Here is a 16,175-nt window from a genome sequence, read left to right as displayed (position 1 = left end):
ATTGGCACAACTCAATCATGACAACAGGTTGTGGTAAACATTTGGGATTGTCCTTATTTTCTTAACTAGTTTAGTTTACAGAATACTTTATATTTTGATGTATGATTTATTTGAAATAAAAACCCAAGATCCAGCTTCGAATTATTAAACGTGTGCTGTGTTATGCAACATTTTGAACAATTGTTCTCCATATACTATAGATTCCCAGTCATAAAATATACAACACATTCTCATACCCAAACAACTTGAAATAATATATATCACTGTTCCCAAAAACAACATGACTGTTGCAGTATATCAGCAACAGGCATAATGGTCATTCACTGTATGCTCACTGTATGGGTAATTTTTTTGCAAGATAACTATTTGGTTGGGTTCAGAAAAACTTCATGATTCGGTTAAGATTACAAGGTTACTTCAGTCATGAATGTACCTACATTATGTAAGTAACTTCGGTTATGTTATGAAAGTGATGTAACTTAAGGTTGTTAGTGAGTTAAAGTTACTGACAGTTGGCTTTCACATGAGACAATAACAACAACAACCTGGGTGAGAATCCTCTGCTTGTTTGACCTGACCATCCATCCCTAGCCTCCTCCATATGTGGATTTTTACCACTTAAGCTAACTGTGACAGCCATGCCTTTGGTGCTGTTGGGCTGTTTGCTTGTCCTCTTTGTCTTGAAGCTTGCCCAGCAGGAGGGGTTCGGCGTCGTTAGTTGCTGGGAACACCTGGGCCCGGTGTTCCCAGTACTATAAGAGCATACCTCACTAGGCTCTGAGCGAGAGAGGAAGGACAAGGGAGAAATCCTGCTCTCTGCTCTCCACGCTCCTTGTTTTGTTTCCACATTCATATGTTGGTTTCTGAGTTAGTTTCAATAAATTATGATTTCCTTGCTTAAACTTCTTGTGTCCTCTCCTATCATTTGTCATGGTTTTTAGCTGGCAGTGACACTGACTTCCTCCTTTGTTGTCTTGTTAATAATATTGCAGAAAATGTAGGTCCCCAGCAAACAAAAAACATAAATATGGGTGATAATAAGCTGCTTTCACAGTTGTAGATGTTTTTCTGATATGGACAACCTAAAAATATAAATCGATGTCTCCATTTAACAGGTCACTGTGATTCCAGCGCCCTCCTTAGATTACACCCTCACCCCCCTCTCTGGTAACCAGTACACATCCCGTCTGTGTGGCAGTGAGCGCAAGACCCTCAGCTGGACTATGGCTCCCTCAGTATTGGGTAAGGGTCAAACTTTTATCCACACTGGGGTAAAATGTTGAGAGGTCCCCAGCACTCCCTTTTTTAATCTCGATGAAATAAGTAACAAAATGTTTTCACACTATAATATTTAATGGCGTTTCATGCTGTGTTGGTTGATCTTTTTTAGGGGCTGTGAATGTATCTGTGACTGCTAAGGCTGTAGCATCCCATGCTTTGTGTGGCAACGAGATTGTGAGCATGCCAGAAAGAGGTCGTATTGATGTGGTCACACGATGTCTCATTGTAAAGGTCGGTACCTTAACAAAAGATGACAAAGAAACCATGTCTGCACTGTATTTAATAGCAAATAGAAACTAAGAGAAGTCATTGTTGTCTTCCCTCTCAGGCTGAGGGAACTGAGATGACGAAGAACTACAACTGGTTGCTCTGTCCAAAAGGTCAGGATGGATGGATGGATGGATGGAAGGATCCACTTCGTGACACTGATCTTATTTCCAGTCTATTCTCTTTCTCTGCACACAGATGAGGCTTTGACAGAGGAAGTAGACATAGAACTCCCTGAGAACGTGATTGATGGATCTGCCCGAGCTACACTATCAGTCCTGGGTAAACTAATAAATTATTTGAATGGAATGTTGTTTTAACCAGTGGTGGAAAGGGTACTGAAATCCTGAACTCAACCCCAAATAGAGTAACATTACTGAAATATTTCTCAATTACTCAAGTAAAGCTACTGGTATTAAAATAATACTTTAGAGCAGTATTATTATTTAGAGCAGAAGTAATTTAGACTGAAAAGTAACTAATACTCTAAAGCAGTGGTGTCAAACTGATCCAGTAAAGGGCCGTGTGGCTGCAGGTTTTCATTCCAACCAAGCAAGAACACACCTGATCCAAATCATTACTGGATCAGTTTGACACCACTGCTTTAGAGTATTAGTTACTTTTCAGTCTAAATTACTTCTTACTCCTGCATTGTTATTGTCAGAACACACAGGATAGGCCCAAAATGCAAGACACATAGGGCAATTTCTAATTGTTATCGAATGTCAGCCAGCATTAGCCATGTTGCATGCTGTTCAGACACGATTTGCCTACAGACATGTTTTTCATAGACAGCTGAAACAGCTGATCAGCCATGTGAGTTGAATGTTTTGTTCATTTGTTCGTTCCAGTTTATCCGGCAAATCTGTTTCCTTCGAACATTTTGCACATTAACTCTGATTTGCAAAAGACAAAAAACACCTCAAGTGTACGTGCAAACTTTTTGCAAATTAGAGGAAGTTTTTTCAAATCATGCCATTTCCAAAAAAAATCTTATGCAATATTCTTCAAAATATGCTTAAAAATGCATGTATGGAAATGTGACTACAGACAACAGGGAGCACACAGACTATATACACTCTAAAAAGTGCTAATTAAATAATATGACACAGGTGAACATATTAGGAAGTGGTAGACAATCCCAGAGGCAGACCACCAACAAAGGAAGGAAAAGGAAAGTGGGATCTAACACAGGAGGATATAACTTCAGAATCAAACAGGAAATAAACAAATTCAAACAATGACAGTTCTGCTCAGTGGCCATGGTCACCTCTCCAAACCGCCCAGCTAGCAGGGAATGTTCCCACAACATTGGCTAACATTCCCTACAAGTTCTTATGTTTTAAAGGAGTCATCACCTGTTTTTTTACATATCCAGTCCCTCTTGGATCGCTTTGGATCAATTCTTAAAACTTATTAGAATTTATTTATTTTTTTTAAATCAAACATAGAGCTTGTTCTGACACTTTTTCATACCGCGACTTTCTCACATGAGATTATGCGCGAGGTTTTGACCGGTCCGGATGTGCATTGCAGCACCATAGAGAGAAACTGTAACTGTTAACTGTATCACTCTGGTGCATTGTATTAATATGTAATGAGGCGCGTGTTGATTGGCCGCAGGAAGGACAGAGCCGGAATGGGGGGCGAGCCTGCATGCACACACAGACTCCAAAACATAAACAGCCCCCAGTCATGGCGCACACACTAAATGACGAACCTTACGGAATTCAGGCATTTATGTACGAGCCAGAGTCGGAAACCGAACGGGAGAGTGAAGAGGCAGAGACGGTGGAAGAGACACGTTTACCAGGACATCTCTGAATGGTAAATTCTTTTTTTTTCCGTCTTACTTTTCACACTTATGTTTTACATGTAAGACCTGAGTTTTAATGCTGGCGGTGACGATGTATGGCGTGAAAATGACAGAGAAATAAGCAGATTCGGCGTGCTCACTCTGGCTGAGGACGGCTGTGAGCCGATGCATATGCAAGTAGCCTCCTGTGGTAACGTCACCACAGGAGCAGAGTCAAAATCTCGTGCTTTAGGAACGCACACTATTGTGCGCTATTCCTGTTCAGAAAAAGAGCCAAAGCGAAAAAAATAAGCCACTTTCAGACTCCAGCTTTTCAGGCAAGTTTCAACAGAGGTCCAACACCAATATGCATGATTTAACGAGAGAAATTGCGATTTTCCGAGTGATGACTCCTTTAAAAAAACGTTTTTATCTAATGTTCAGAGAACATTTTAAGGATTTCAAATAATGTTCCTATAATGTTAAATGTTAGGAAAGGAAGAAAGTTTTAGGTGAAACATTCTGAAGATGTTTTGGTGATGTTGTTGAAGTAGCAGATTATAGAATGCTCCTCTATTAACACCCCCATAATGTTACAAAATAGCAAAGGAAGAACATTCTTAAGGCAAAATTTAGAAAATGTTTTTGGCATGTTCTTTAGGCCTCCGATTACAGAACGTTTTTATAAAACTTTCCACAATGTTATATGATAACAAAAGAAGAACATTGTCAAAGCAACATGCGTAAAATGTTTTCAGAATATAATTAAGGCCTACAATCCCTAAACATTTTTCTAAAACATTCCTGTAATGTGATATGTTAACAAAGGAAGGAAGTTTTAGCTGTAACATTCTTAGGATGTTTCGGGATGTGGGTGAGGTAACATATTATAGAATGTTTTTCTATAAAACATTCCCAGAATGTTACATGAAAACAAAGGAAGAACATTCCGAAAGCAACATTTAGAAAATGTTTTCAGGATGTTACTGGGCCTCAGATTACATCACGTTTTTTTATAAAACATTCCAACGATTTTAAATGACAACAAAGGAAGAACATTCTGTAAGCAACACTTGGAAAATGTTTTTGGGGTGTGGTTGCTACATACATCTTGTGATGCAGTCTCTTGGACACATCCTCAGTGATAGTACCTGGGGTCACGGGGGGGTTTCGGGTCTTTCAACTTCAGACCCCCTCACCCAGGCGACCCGACCGGGAGTGATCAGTTCCCGGCCTGTGTCCAAGAAGCTGTCGCCCACTGCTTGTCCCTCCTGATCCACAGCCATCGTGAGGCTTTCTCTGCAGCCTCGGATGCTGTATTGATGGCTTTTCTTTTGCGTGCTCCGGTGATGCCCAGGAGGCTGTAGGCCTTACAGAGTGACTTTCCTGCAAAGCCCCGTCCTCCAACTTCAATAGGAAAGCACCTTGCACGCCTCCTCCTGGCTTCCTCCATCCTCTCCTCCCAGGGCACCGTTAGCTCCAACAAAATGACTTGCTTGGATGACTCTGAGAGCAGGATGATGTCTGGTCTAAGGCTGGTTTCCATGATGTTTTCAGGGAATCGAAGCTGTACCCAGGTCCACCCTTAGCTGCCAGTCCTTCGCTGCTCCCAGGAGGCCTGTTTGGGCTTTCGGTAGGGAGGGTAGTTGTTCTCCAGCTCGCACGAATGAAATTTCATGCCTTGGTGGTTGCGAGCGCTTATTCTGGTCGATGGCAGTGTTGATGGACTCAGCAACCGCCTTCAGCACCTGGTCATGGCGCCAGCGATAGCGACCATCTCCAAGTGCTTTGGGACAGCTGCTGAGGATGTGCTCCAGAGTTCCTCTTCCTTGGCACAAGGGACAGGCTGGAGTATCGACCTTACCCCAACAGAAGAGGTTCGACGGGCTGGGCAGGACATCATAGACAGACTGAATGAGGAATTTGATGCGGTAGGGTTCCACCTTCCACAACTCAGGCCACGAGATCTTCCTATCCATGGCTTCTTCCCATCTGGTCCATGCGCCCTGTTGTCTCAGTCCCACTGTCTGGCTTGCACGCTGTTCCTCGACCCCAGCTCTCACTTCGCGTTGAACAAGGCCCCGCCTTTCCTTGCCCTCAAGTTTGTTGTAGTGGATTGTCGGAATTGTTCCCAGACCTGCACGGCCAGTTGCCACCGATCCCACAAGCTCTTTGTGACGCAGCCATGATTCTGCCTGGTCCACGGCCTCCTGTGCCCTCCACTTTCTGCCAGTCCTCACCTCAATGCCCGCTTGAGATACTTTCAGGTCCTTGGATTCCCGGTATTGGAGCACCTCCCTTGCTCTGGTGACCATGAACTCCTCGATAAGGCTGTTGATGGGGAGCGTCAGCTTGTTCTTGTTACCGTAGAGGGCGATGCTGCTTAGGCTTCGAGGTAAGCCCAACCAACATCGCAGGTGGCTGCTGACCCTCCTCTCGAGTCCTTCCACAGTAGAGATGGGAAATTCATATACCAGCAATGGCCACAGTATTCTAGGCAGGATGCCATGCTGGTATAACTATGCCTTGAATTTCCCCGGAAGACCTGACTTGTCGACTGTTGTCAGCCAACTCTCCAGTTGTTCATTAGTTGCCTTGATGGAAGCGGCATCTTTTAGGGAGCAGTCAAAGGTTTTTCTGAGGCTCTTCACGGGTTTCTCTGTGACTGATGGTATGCAGGTACCTCCTAGAGAGAAGTGGAACCGGTTGATCACCTTCCTTCTCTACAGGACCAGAGACCTGGATTTTTCCGGCTTGAAGCGCATCCGAGCCCAGATGGTTAGTCTCTCCAAGCCCTGGAGGATCCATCTGCATCCAGGAACTGACACTGTTGTTACTGTCAGGTCGTCCATGAATGCTCTGATGGGGAGCATACGGATACCAGACTTGGTTTTGGGGCCTCTGCATTCCGGCTCAGCAGACTTGACCAGCATGTTCATGGCAAGGGCGAAGAGTATCACTGAAATAGTGCATCCAGTGATAATCCCTTTCTCCAGTCGATGATGCTCTGATGTAACTGTGCCGGAAGTGAACCTCAGATTAAAGTTGTTGTAATAATCCATGATGAGGACTTTGATGTTGCTTGGGACATGGTGCCTCTCCAATGCCACCTCCACTAGCTTGTGGGGTATGGAGCCATACGCATTGGCTAGGTCCAGCCATAGTACAGCCAGGTCTCCTTTCCCTTCACGGGCCTCTCTGATCAGTTGTGTCACCACTCCACTGTGTTCAAGGCACCCTGGAATCCCTGGGATCCCCCCCTTTTGAACAGAGGTGTCGATGTACTGGTTCTTTAGGAAGTAGTCTGACAGCCGGTGGGAAAGGATACTGAAGAATATCTTCCCCTCGACATTAAGCAGTGAGATGGTCCTAAACTGCTCGATGGTGGTTGACTTCTCATCCTTTGGAACCCACACCCCTTCCGCGGATCTCCATTGTTGGGCAACCTTCCCCCTCCTCCAGATCACCCTCAGGATCCTCGACAGATGTCAGTTCACAAAACATTTTTTCTACAACATTCCTGTAATGTGATATGTTAACAAAGGTAGAACATTTTCTCTGCAACATTCTGAGAATGTTTTGGTGATGTTGTTCAGTTAACAGATTATAGAATGTTCTTCTTTAAAACATTCCCACAATGTTAGATGATAACAAGGGAAAAATATTCTCAAAGCAACACTTTGGCATGTCTTTAAGGCCTCATTCCTGAAATAGGATATGTTTACAAAGGAAGGATGTTTTAGGTGTAACATTCTTGGGATTTTTTGGGGATGTTATTAAGGCCTCAGATTACAGAACTGTTTTATAAAATGTTTCTGTATTGTGATATGTTCACAAAGGAATAACATTCTCACTGCAACATTGTGAGGATGTTTGGGGGACACTGTTTTATAAACAATTCCCACAATATTACATGTTCACTAAGGAATAACACTCTCACTGCAACACTCCGAGTATGTTTGGGGGACATTGTTTTATAAATTATTCCCACAATATTACATGTTCACAAAGGAATAACATTCTCAGTGCAACACTCTGAGGATGTTTGGGGGACGTTGTTTTATAAATAATTCCCATAATATTATATGTTCACAAAGGAATAACATTCTCACTGTAACGGTCAGGTAATCTTTTCAGGATGTTATTAAGGCTTCAGTTAACAGAATGTTTTTTAATAAAATGTTTCTGTAATGTGATATGTTAACAAAGGAAGAACATTCTCAAAGCAACATTTGGAAAATGTTTTGGGGATGTTTTTAAGGCCTTAGATAACAGAACTTTTTTTTTTAATAAAATGTCATAATTCATGCCAGCTCCAGGGAAGAAGGCTAAGTTACCTTAGAAAAGCCAATGCAAGCCAAGACACGACCAAACACATCACAATGGCGTCGCCAATCCATCCAGATTCCCAGCCATCCCAGGGCTGATAAATTGGCTAGGTTGCTGTTTGCAAATGACTTCATCAGCTACAGAGCAACTAATGCCAGATCCATGCTGTCTGGCAACTGGCTGCTCGCTCCTGTGCAAGGTCGCTGTCTGCAGTTGCCTTAATGGCCATCAGTGTCATTCTGATTCTTACACATAGGCCTAGTAGCCCTACCAGTAAATTGGTGAGAACATCCTCTGAATGATATAGGGATAGGGGATTAATTAACATGACTGTCCCCTTCCCTGATGTCCATTTGTCCTAGTCTCTACTTTTCCAGGACAAATTGAGGATATCAAAAGAAGGTGACCAGGTGGCATCATTACCAGTGCCTTCAACCTGGTGTGTACTGTAACTTAGATGTAATTAGCTGGGTTGTGTGAGCTATCCATTGATAATCAAATTTACAGTGTGAACACCGACATCTTTCAGATTTATCTCCAACAGGCCATTTGTGGATCATAACTCATAGTATGCTACCTAAGCGTAATTCTAACTTGTGACAATCACAAGCAATCACAATCAATGGGTCAAGAATATTCAGGTAAAATCAAACAAATCATTTTATAGCCCAAAATCACAAAATTACCTCAAGGGGCTTTACAATATGTATTCTACAGCACAGGCTACATGGGACGGATTTCCTACTGGGTGAGTAATGGAGGAAACCTCAGGAAGAGCAACAGAGTTGGATCCCTCTCCTGGGATTGAAAGACAGGTAATATGCATGTAAAATGCCTGTATTGACAGATCTTGGTGACACAATTAGAGAGGAATTCAGGAGGATGACAATGTCAGATCAACACAAGTGTTTTACAGTACGTTTTACTTTATTGTTGTTGCCAAAAAGTTACATTTAAAGTTTAGGTTTAAAGTCCACATGTCTGGGGGGTTTGCCAGTTTTTGTTGATTTTTTGGTCTTTTTGGTTCTTGCAGAATGTCTTGTGGGGAAAGTGCAATTGAAAAAACGCAACCCTAACCCTTGTTTTAACTAAAAGGATATAAATAAATAATTCTGTTGAAAGACTTTTGAATATTGATGATATTAAACTTTTACATAATAGTCCAATTCCAATAGTTAAGGAAATTATCAGTGATCCTACTGAGGACATTTTTGTCTCAAGATGAGGTGGGAATGTTTTCATAATGTTTAAATATTTTAATGAAAAGTTACTGCAAAACATTTATAGATTTTTTTCAAAAAACGCAGATAAATCGCGCCTCATGGCGCCCCTTGACCTTACATCACTGACACACATGTTCCACAGTAGCTTTGTTGACATGATGGAGGCACACTCTCCACACACTGCCTTGATCTTAAAAAGTAGAGCTGGTAAACATGGTTCCTTTTAAGGATTCGAGTCATTACGAGTCACTCACTAAATTGAACTGGGTTGTGCAAGTCAATTGAGTCACTTGAGTCAGTATTGCCTAATCACCATGGAAACTCCTGTCCTGTTGTTGGGGTAAGAGGTCAAGGGGGCCTGGGTTAGGCTGCAAAAGAGAGATAATAATAGCTTACTTACAATATACTGCTTAATTATTATAAATAATATTCACATATAAATTATTTTATTTTGAAAAGATCGATCGAACATTTTATTATGCTACATCTATACACAAAACCTGCAGTAGCCTAGGCTACCTGCAGAACATTGTGTATGTTATTTCAGAGGTGAAAGAATGACTTCTGTTGTACTATGACAGGGATGTGCTTTTCACGCTGACTCAAGGAAGTCCAACCCAGAGACTTCACTCGCTCGTCTGCTACTCATTCAGAACATAGCCGGCTGTTTGTGCTATCCTGCTCTGACTTGAGTCGCGAGCTCCGAGTCTGCCAAAACACACCGGAGTGGAGCTTCCAACCATCAGAGTACTTCAACTTAAAATACCACCTCCTTTAAATATTAAGAATATCTATTTATTTATTGATTCACTCATCGACCAAAATTCATTTGTATTGACATATTTTTAAATGCTTACACTAAATATAAGCATATGTGATTAATTTTGATAATCAATCACAGAGCTTGTAATGATAGATTTTTTTTATAGTTTGACAGCCCCAGTAATTGGTTAATCCCTGGTTTTAACCATACACAATCTGTAAAGTTAACAGCATGACCTCCCTTGAAGCCTTTCTCTCAAAATTACATTAGTCCTATTGCCCCAGACTAAGAGTAGCCGCATTAGCACATTAGAACACAAGGGCAACTCATAAATAAAATTAGTAATAAATCATCCAAATTGCATTTTCATTTTCGTCTTCAAGACTGCTTATTATGTAACTTAATTCAAATGATAAGGAAAAGGACATTTAAGATATTATTTTCAAAAGATGACCCAGCAAATAGGTACCAAAATTCAATTTGAAATGTCAAATTTGAAAATTAAAATGCATTGGCCTTTACTCATAAATAAAATTAGTAATAAATCATCCAGATTGCATTTTCTTCTTCAACACTGCTCATTTTGTTACACAAAGACAAAGAAAACTGCTTTTTCGTTTTGAAGCCCTCCCCCCGCAAAAAAAGGTCCAAAATTCAATTTGAATTCGCAATCCCAAGCGGCGCAGGAGAGTGACGTCAGCGGCCTCTCTTCTTCTTCAGCCCCCAGTCTGACCGACCGTGCTACGCATCTAGTTAGGGGGCGGCGGTGTGCTTATTCGACACTGGAGCAAGAGAAGGGACAAGAGGAGAGTGTGAAGGCTGTGGTACATGTTTTCAGAAACAGCGGGGAAATCACCACCATGTCCAGTTCTGTACTGCGGTCAAGCCAGCCATGGTTCGCGTTTGCTTGGTTAAATCAGCCGCATATTTTTTTTCCAGTGCGAAATTCTCTAACATTTACGGTGATCGTAATGAAGCCGCTCTGAAGAGCTGCTGGCAGTGACGGTGGGTCAGACTGCAGACTCACAGTCAGACCCATGAAATACACACGGTACTTTACAGTCAGTATTCCCGGTAATAAACTGAAGGTATCAGCTGGACCGTACGTCGACGTCGCCCCCATATTGGATGTGGCAACTCAGCCCCGTGAACTAATACAAGTCAATGGAGTGAACTTTATAAAGCTCCCTCTACAAAGTGCTATAAGCTAATGTCTCTCTCTCTCTCCCACACCCACGCACCTGCAGTGGGTCACAAAATCACCGGCCGCTTTATAGCCTGGAGCCCCGCCTTTCCGAAACCCTGCTGTTCCGAACATAGACTTCAATTCATCGTAATGGCGGGGTTTCTCTTTTTTTCAAAGACCCAGCTATTCCGAAAAGTCTATTGGGAAAACCCCCCACTCTGAACGGACACAATCAGAAAGGAAACGGAGGCTGCACATTTATCCTTTTTTATTTTGTGGGTTAAAACGGATCATGTGGCTGATTAACCGCAAAACAAGCCTACTTCATATTAATGACATAACGCTCATTATGCTTCAGCTGGACAAATGGCTGTGTTGAATTGAAATTATTTTATCATGCTAAATATCCGAAATTGTATGAAAATTGCTCCAATGCGTTATACCGATCTTTGTGCATATTCAGACACAGCCTGATATGGGTTCTGAGCAAAGGAATGTCTGTTTTCTCCCCCGGTCTGTTGTCAGCAGGAGCGGGGGCTGCAGGCTCGCGCCTGGGTGAAGTGGGCTCAAGCCAGAGTTCAGCCGAGAGAGAAAAAATGTATATTTCTTTTGCTCTGTGGGAGATCTCCCACAACAGAGTGGATGAGAAACCAAGGGGGACAGATCTGCCCAGCAAACATCAAAACGCAGAGTGTAGCCTTTGTCTGTGACCTGGTTCAGCACCCTGGACAGCTGCCTGCGTAACTGGATGTGGGAATTTGATGCATTTGAAGCCCCGACATTTGGTTTAGAAACGTCATATATAATAACATTGTTTCGAGTCGTAAACAGTTCTGTAAGTGGAAGAAATAAGAATCAATTAGGCTATTAGTGTTAGTCCTTCTTCATATAAAGTTGTGTTACAGTCGCACAGCTGGAGACCGCTAACAAAGTTAGAGACAAGAGAGACAATGAATGATATCCCGCGAAATGAGGTGCGGTCAATATGACCGCTTATGGCTGAAATAGGTAAAACAAATCACATTTTCTTTTCCTTTTGTGTAATTTATATAAAAAACTATTCTCAATTAAAATACAGACACTTTTAGAAAATGGTTAGAAGTCTGTAATGTTTGCATTTTCTTCACATCGCAGATTGATAACTTAATTGTGATAATGTTCAAAGTTATTATTATTATTATTATCATTTCACATAAACACACACACACAGCAAGTATAATGGTACTGTGCTAGGTATTCTTTTCGTGGTTCTTGGTGATTCCTATAGACTGATAAGTGTTGTGTTTACAAATGAGCAATACATCCAGATTTCTTGAGATTTGTATTGTCAATGGGAATTTAAATTTAAATGTCAGGCGATGTTTTCTTCATGGAAATTATTTTTCGGGCAAACAATTATAAGAGAGAGAGGGAGCGCGGACGGGGGATCCGTTGTGTGACAGCGGAGCGGAGGGTCAGCAGCTGGATTTTGCACGCACGGTCAGTATTATAGGTGTTCAAGGTTTATTACGTTTGCGGACATTATTACATTCAATGTAATAATGTAACACACAGTTTGCGTGTGTAGGCCCGTGGTCATGATAATCCGTCTATGGCTATAAGAGATGGATACACAATCAATTTCATGTAGTTTTTATTGAATCAAAAATACATAGGTAGCCTATTGTCTTCTCCTCTGCTTTTTTTTTTTTTTTTTTCAAAGACAAACTGAGCAGCACTGCTCAATCCACTCAATCCGCTCCAGCTCCACCCGCCCGGCGCTCCTCCGAGTGCCGAAGGGACTGCCAGCTCTCCGGCGCCACGGAGCGTAGCTTCCCCGTGCACACCCCCTCCTGATCTGACTTTGTCCGTGTTACAATAAACACTCCATGCATCCAGCTACAGCCTCCTGTCCGCTTCTGGGTCTCACCTTTGCTAAAGACACCTAACATTAACAGATCAAAACAGAGTAAACGGCAGCTATCTGATATCAGATCCACGCTCCTGCCTGCCCCAGCCAGCCCCCACACACCGGCCTGTCGCCTGCGCAGCCGCGCGGGAGGGGACAGGAGAGACCCCGGTGCTGCTGCAGAGGAGCCGTGGACTGCGATGACTTTGAGCAGCATGTGAATTACAATATAATCTATTTCTCGCCTTTCCCCCGATGATCTGAATAAGTCGCTAAATTTGTCGCTAGTCGCCTTTTCGAAATAATGTGGCTTAGAGGGTCTGAAAAGTCGCTAAGTCTAGCGAGACAGTCGCCATGTTGGCAACACTGAAGAAGAGAGGCCGCTGACGTCACTCTCCTGCGCCGCTTGGGATTGCGAATTCAAATTGAATTTTGGACCTTTTTTTGCGGGGGGAGGGCTTCTAAACGAAAAAGCAGTTTTCTTTGTCTTTGTGTAACAAAATGAGCAGTTTTGAAGAAGAAAATGAAAATGCAATCTGGATGATTTATTACTAATTTTATTTATGAGTCAAAAATGCAGCTCTGAGCCCGTATTCACAAAGACTTTTATCTTAACGTAAGGAGTACTCCTAAATCGGACTAAAAGTTTTTATGTAGGAGTCGTTTCTTAAAAGTAATTCACAAAGCTGCTGAGACCTACTTTTAGTTATGAAAACAGTGAACTCCTAAACTAGAAGTAACTGTCTGTTGCTATGGATGATGTCATTTTATAAGGACACACTTAGAGGCGGTGACAACGGTGATTGGTTGTTGAGTGACAGGGCAGCCCATTGAAAAGTCATTTAGGCTACGCAATGCATGAAGTGAAAATAAGGAAGTTGCCTACAAGCCCATGACAAAACCTATGAATAGATACTGGATAAAGAAATTTATTTATGAGGAGAATTCACTGCCCGCCCACCCCCCCCCCCCCCCCCCAAAAAAAGCACTTAGGACAAAAATTACAAATTAGAAGATTGCGATGAAAAGCGTGAATTGTCAATAAAAGCGTCATTTGCTCGAAAAGCTGCGTCAAACAACTCTCCATTAAAATTCGGGAATCGGGCCATTTTGCAACAATGTCCAGTATATTGTAACATGCGTCAAATACAATTTGCGTGTTGATGGAATGCAACTTTTTCCGATTGACAAAAGCCCTATTCACACGGGACTAGTATAACCTGGGGACCTCCAGTAATTTGTAATAATTGCGGAGGTCGTCTGTGATCTTAATCCCGTGCGAATCTGCCATGTCCTTTATTTGTAATGTAAAAATTCCACCGCAAATTACCTATTATATTTTACCAAACACAGAGGTCATTTGATAATATTAGTCCTGTGCAAAGTGGCATCTCTGTGATTTGGGGTCGTTTTTAGTTTTTCTTAAGGTTTTTTGTGTTTTCCACACCTTTTTCTGCCTTTTTCCCGGTCGAGAATTATGGAGGCTGCGTTGGGAATTATAAATGAAAGTTTTGACAGCATTTTGGGTGCAAATTCAGGAGGCTCATCAGAAGAGCGAAATTTCGAAAGATGATTAGATGTAATACATGCATGGCAGCATGCGGTAAGAAACATTTTTCCATCTTTCAACAGGCTCACCAGTTATTATATTAAAAGTATCCATATCTAACCGTTGTGCTGCTCCAGTAAGGGCTCCGGTGCAATCGATCGCGGGGAATATGTCAGTAAATTCGAGTTAAAACACAGACTTCGCTTATCATGTGCGAATGCGCCGCACGAAACACTGACGTGGTGGGATAATTTCCTAATCACTTGAGGTCCCCAGGTAATACTAGACCCCTTGCACAGAGCTGCATTTTCCCCCTAGACAAATACCGGACTGTTGCCAAACATTTTAACTCTGGCGTTATTGGATTGTTTCGGTTGGTTGGGGACGTTATTGCAACCCTCACCAACGCAACCACAACTTCAATCCCTTCGCGGTCCATCCAACATCGTTTTAATAATTCCCTGTCATTTAGCGTCTCCAAAACATTCGGCTGTGACCAGGTCTTAGTGAGTTAGGAGTTCTCTGGACTACTTCTAAGGTCTCCCAGACTTAGGTGCTACTTTTAGGTTTAAAATGTTTTGTGAATAACTCTTATTTTCAAAAATTTGGAGTCCTAAAGTTACGACTGACACGCCCTGACTTTGAAATGAGAAAGCATTTCTGCTAATGCATTTTCATTTTCAAATTTGACATTTCAAATTGAATTTTGGTACCTATTTGCTGGGCCATCTTTTGAATATTAAATCTTAAATGTCCTTTTCTTTATCATTTGAATTAAGTTACAAAATGAGCAGTGTTGAAGAAGAAAATGAAAATGCAATTTGGATGATTTATTACTAATTTTATTTATGAGTCAAAAAATGCAGCTACATTCTTAAAATGAAAAAGCATTTCTGTAAATGCATTTTAATTTGAATTATGGTACAAATTCACTTCCATAGGAAATGAGGATCAAAACATGACACATGAGGAAAGAGCTTCAAAATAAAGTAGGAAATAACTAAATCAAAAACACAAACTATGACAAATACAACTTGGATCAAATTGTCATCCCTCATAGATACTTGCCACCTAAATATGTTACGTTCACTGAATAAAACAAAGTTAAAACACAAATCTTGTTTCAATAATAAACATCATGCAGTATTAAATTTGATTCTATGAGTGGGTATTTTATGGGTGGTTTAGCAACACAACACACAATTTTATTATCTGTTTCAGGTTAGTTACATGTTCTTGCTTAACAAGTCAGTGTTTTTGTGCAGGTGACATTCTGGGTCGAGCCCTGAAGAACCTGGATGGGCTGCTGAGGATGCCATACGGATGTGGTGAGCAGAACATGGCACTTCTGGCCCCGAACATTTACATCCTCCAGTACCTGAGAAATACACAGCAGCTGACCCCAGCTATCACAGAAAAGTCTACCAACTACCTGACCAGTGGTGAGTCTCTGCTTGTTTAAAAAACATATAAGACCCTTAATAGAATAGAATAGAATAGAATAGAATAGTCTTTATTGTCATTGTACAGGAGAGTAAAATGAAATTGAGGGTGCTCCCGCAGCAACAAATAAAAAAAAGCAACACATAGAACAAATAGTAGTTTGTTGACCTGTAGCATCTCCCAGAGGGCAACAGATCAAACAGGGGGTAGGCAGGGTGTGAGGGGTCTCCTGTGATGGCCTTGGTTCTCCTGAGACAACAGGATGTGGCGATGTGTTCCAGGCTGGTCAGAGGGCAGCCGATGATCTTTTGGGCAGTGTTTATGACCCTCTGCACCGCCTTCCTGTCCTCGGCTGTTGAGCCTGCGTACCACACACCCAGCCAGTACGTCAGTACGCTCTCCACAGAGGAGTGATAGAAGGCCAGCAGCAGCTTTGTGTCCAGTTTGTTTT

General features: G+C 41.9%; 1 protein-coding gene across 1 annotated transcript in view; it reads left to right on the top strand.

The window, feature by feature from the left end:
- LOC115577862 (pregnancy zone protein-like) overlaps nucleotides 1-16,175 on the top strand; it is a gene marked incomplete at its 5' end in the record, with an annotated part of 87,015 nt that overhangs the window by 8,345 nt on the left and 62,495 nt on the right. Inside the window, 5 exons of the mRNA XM_030410745.1 lie at nucleotides 1,116-1,242; nucleotides 1,391-1,512; nucleotides 1,610-1,661; nucleotides 1,747-1,830; nucleotides 15,547-15,723. Coding sequence (XP_030266605.1) covers nucleotides 1,116-1,242; nucleotides 1,391-1,512; nucleotides 1,610-1,661; nucleotides 1,747-1,830; nucleotides 15,547-15,723 — 562 coding nt within the window. The remainder of the gene's footprint in view (nucleotides 1-1,115; nucleotides 1,243-1,390; nucleotides 1,513-1,609; nucleotides 1,662-1,746; nucleotides 1,831-15,546; nucleotides 15,724-16,175) is intronic.

The sequence above is a fragment of the Sparus aurata genome, unplaced genomic scaffold, assembly GCF_900880675.1.
Source record: "Sparus aurata unplaced genomic scaffold, fSpaAur1.1, whole genome shotgun sequence".
In the NCBI taxonomy this organism is placed as follows: domain Eukaryota; kingdom Metazoa; phylum Chordata; class Actinopteri; order Spariformes; family Sparidae; genus Sparus; species Sparus aurata.
The sequence above is the reverse complement of the archived record's forward strand: the minus strand, read 5'-3'. Positions and strand labels throughout refer to the sequence as shown.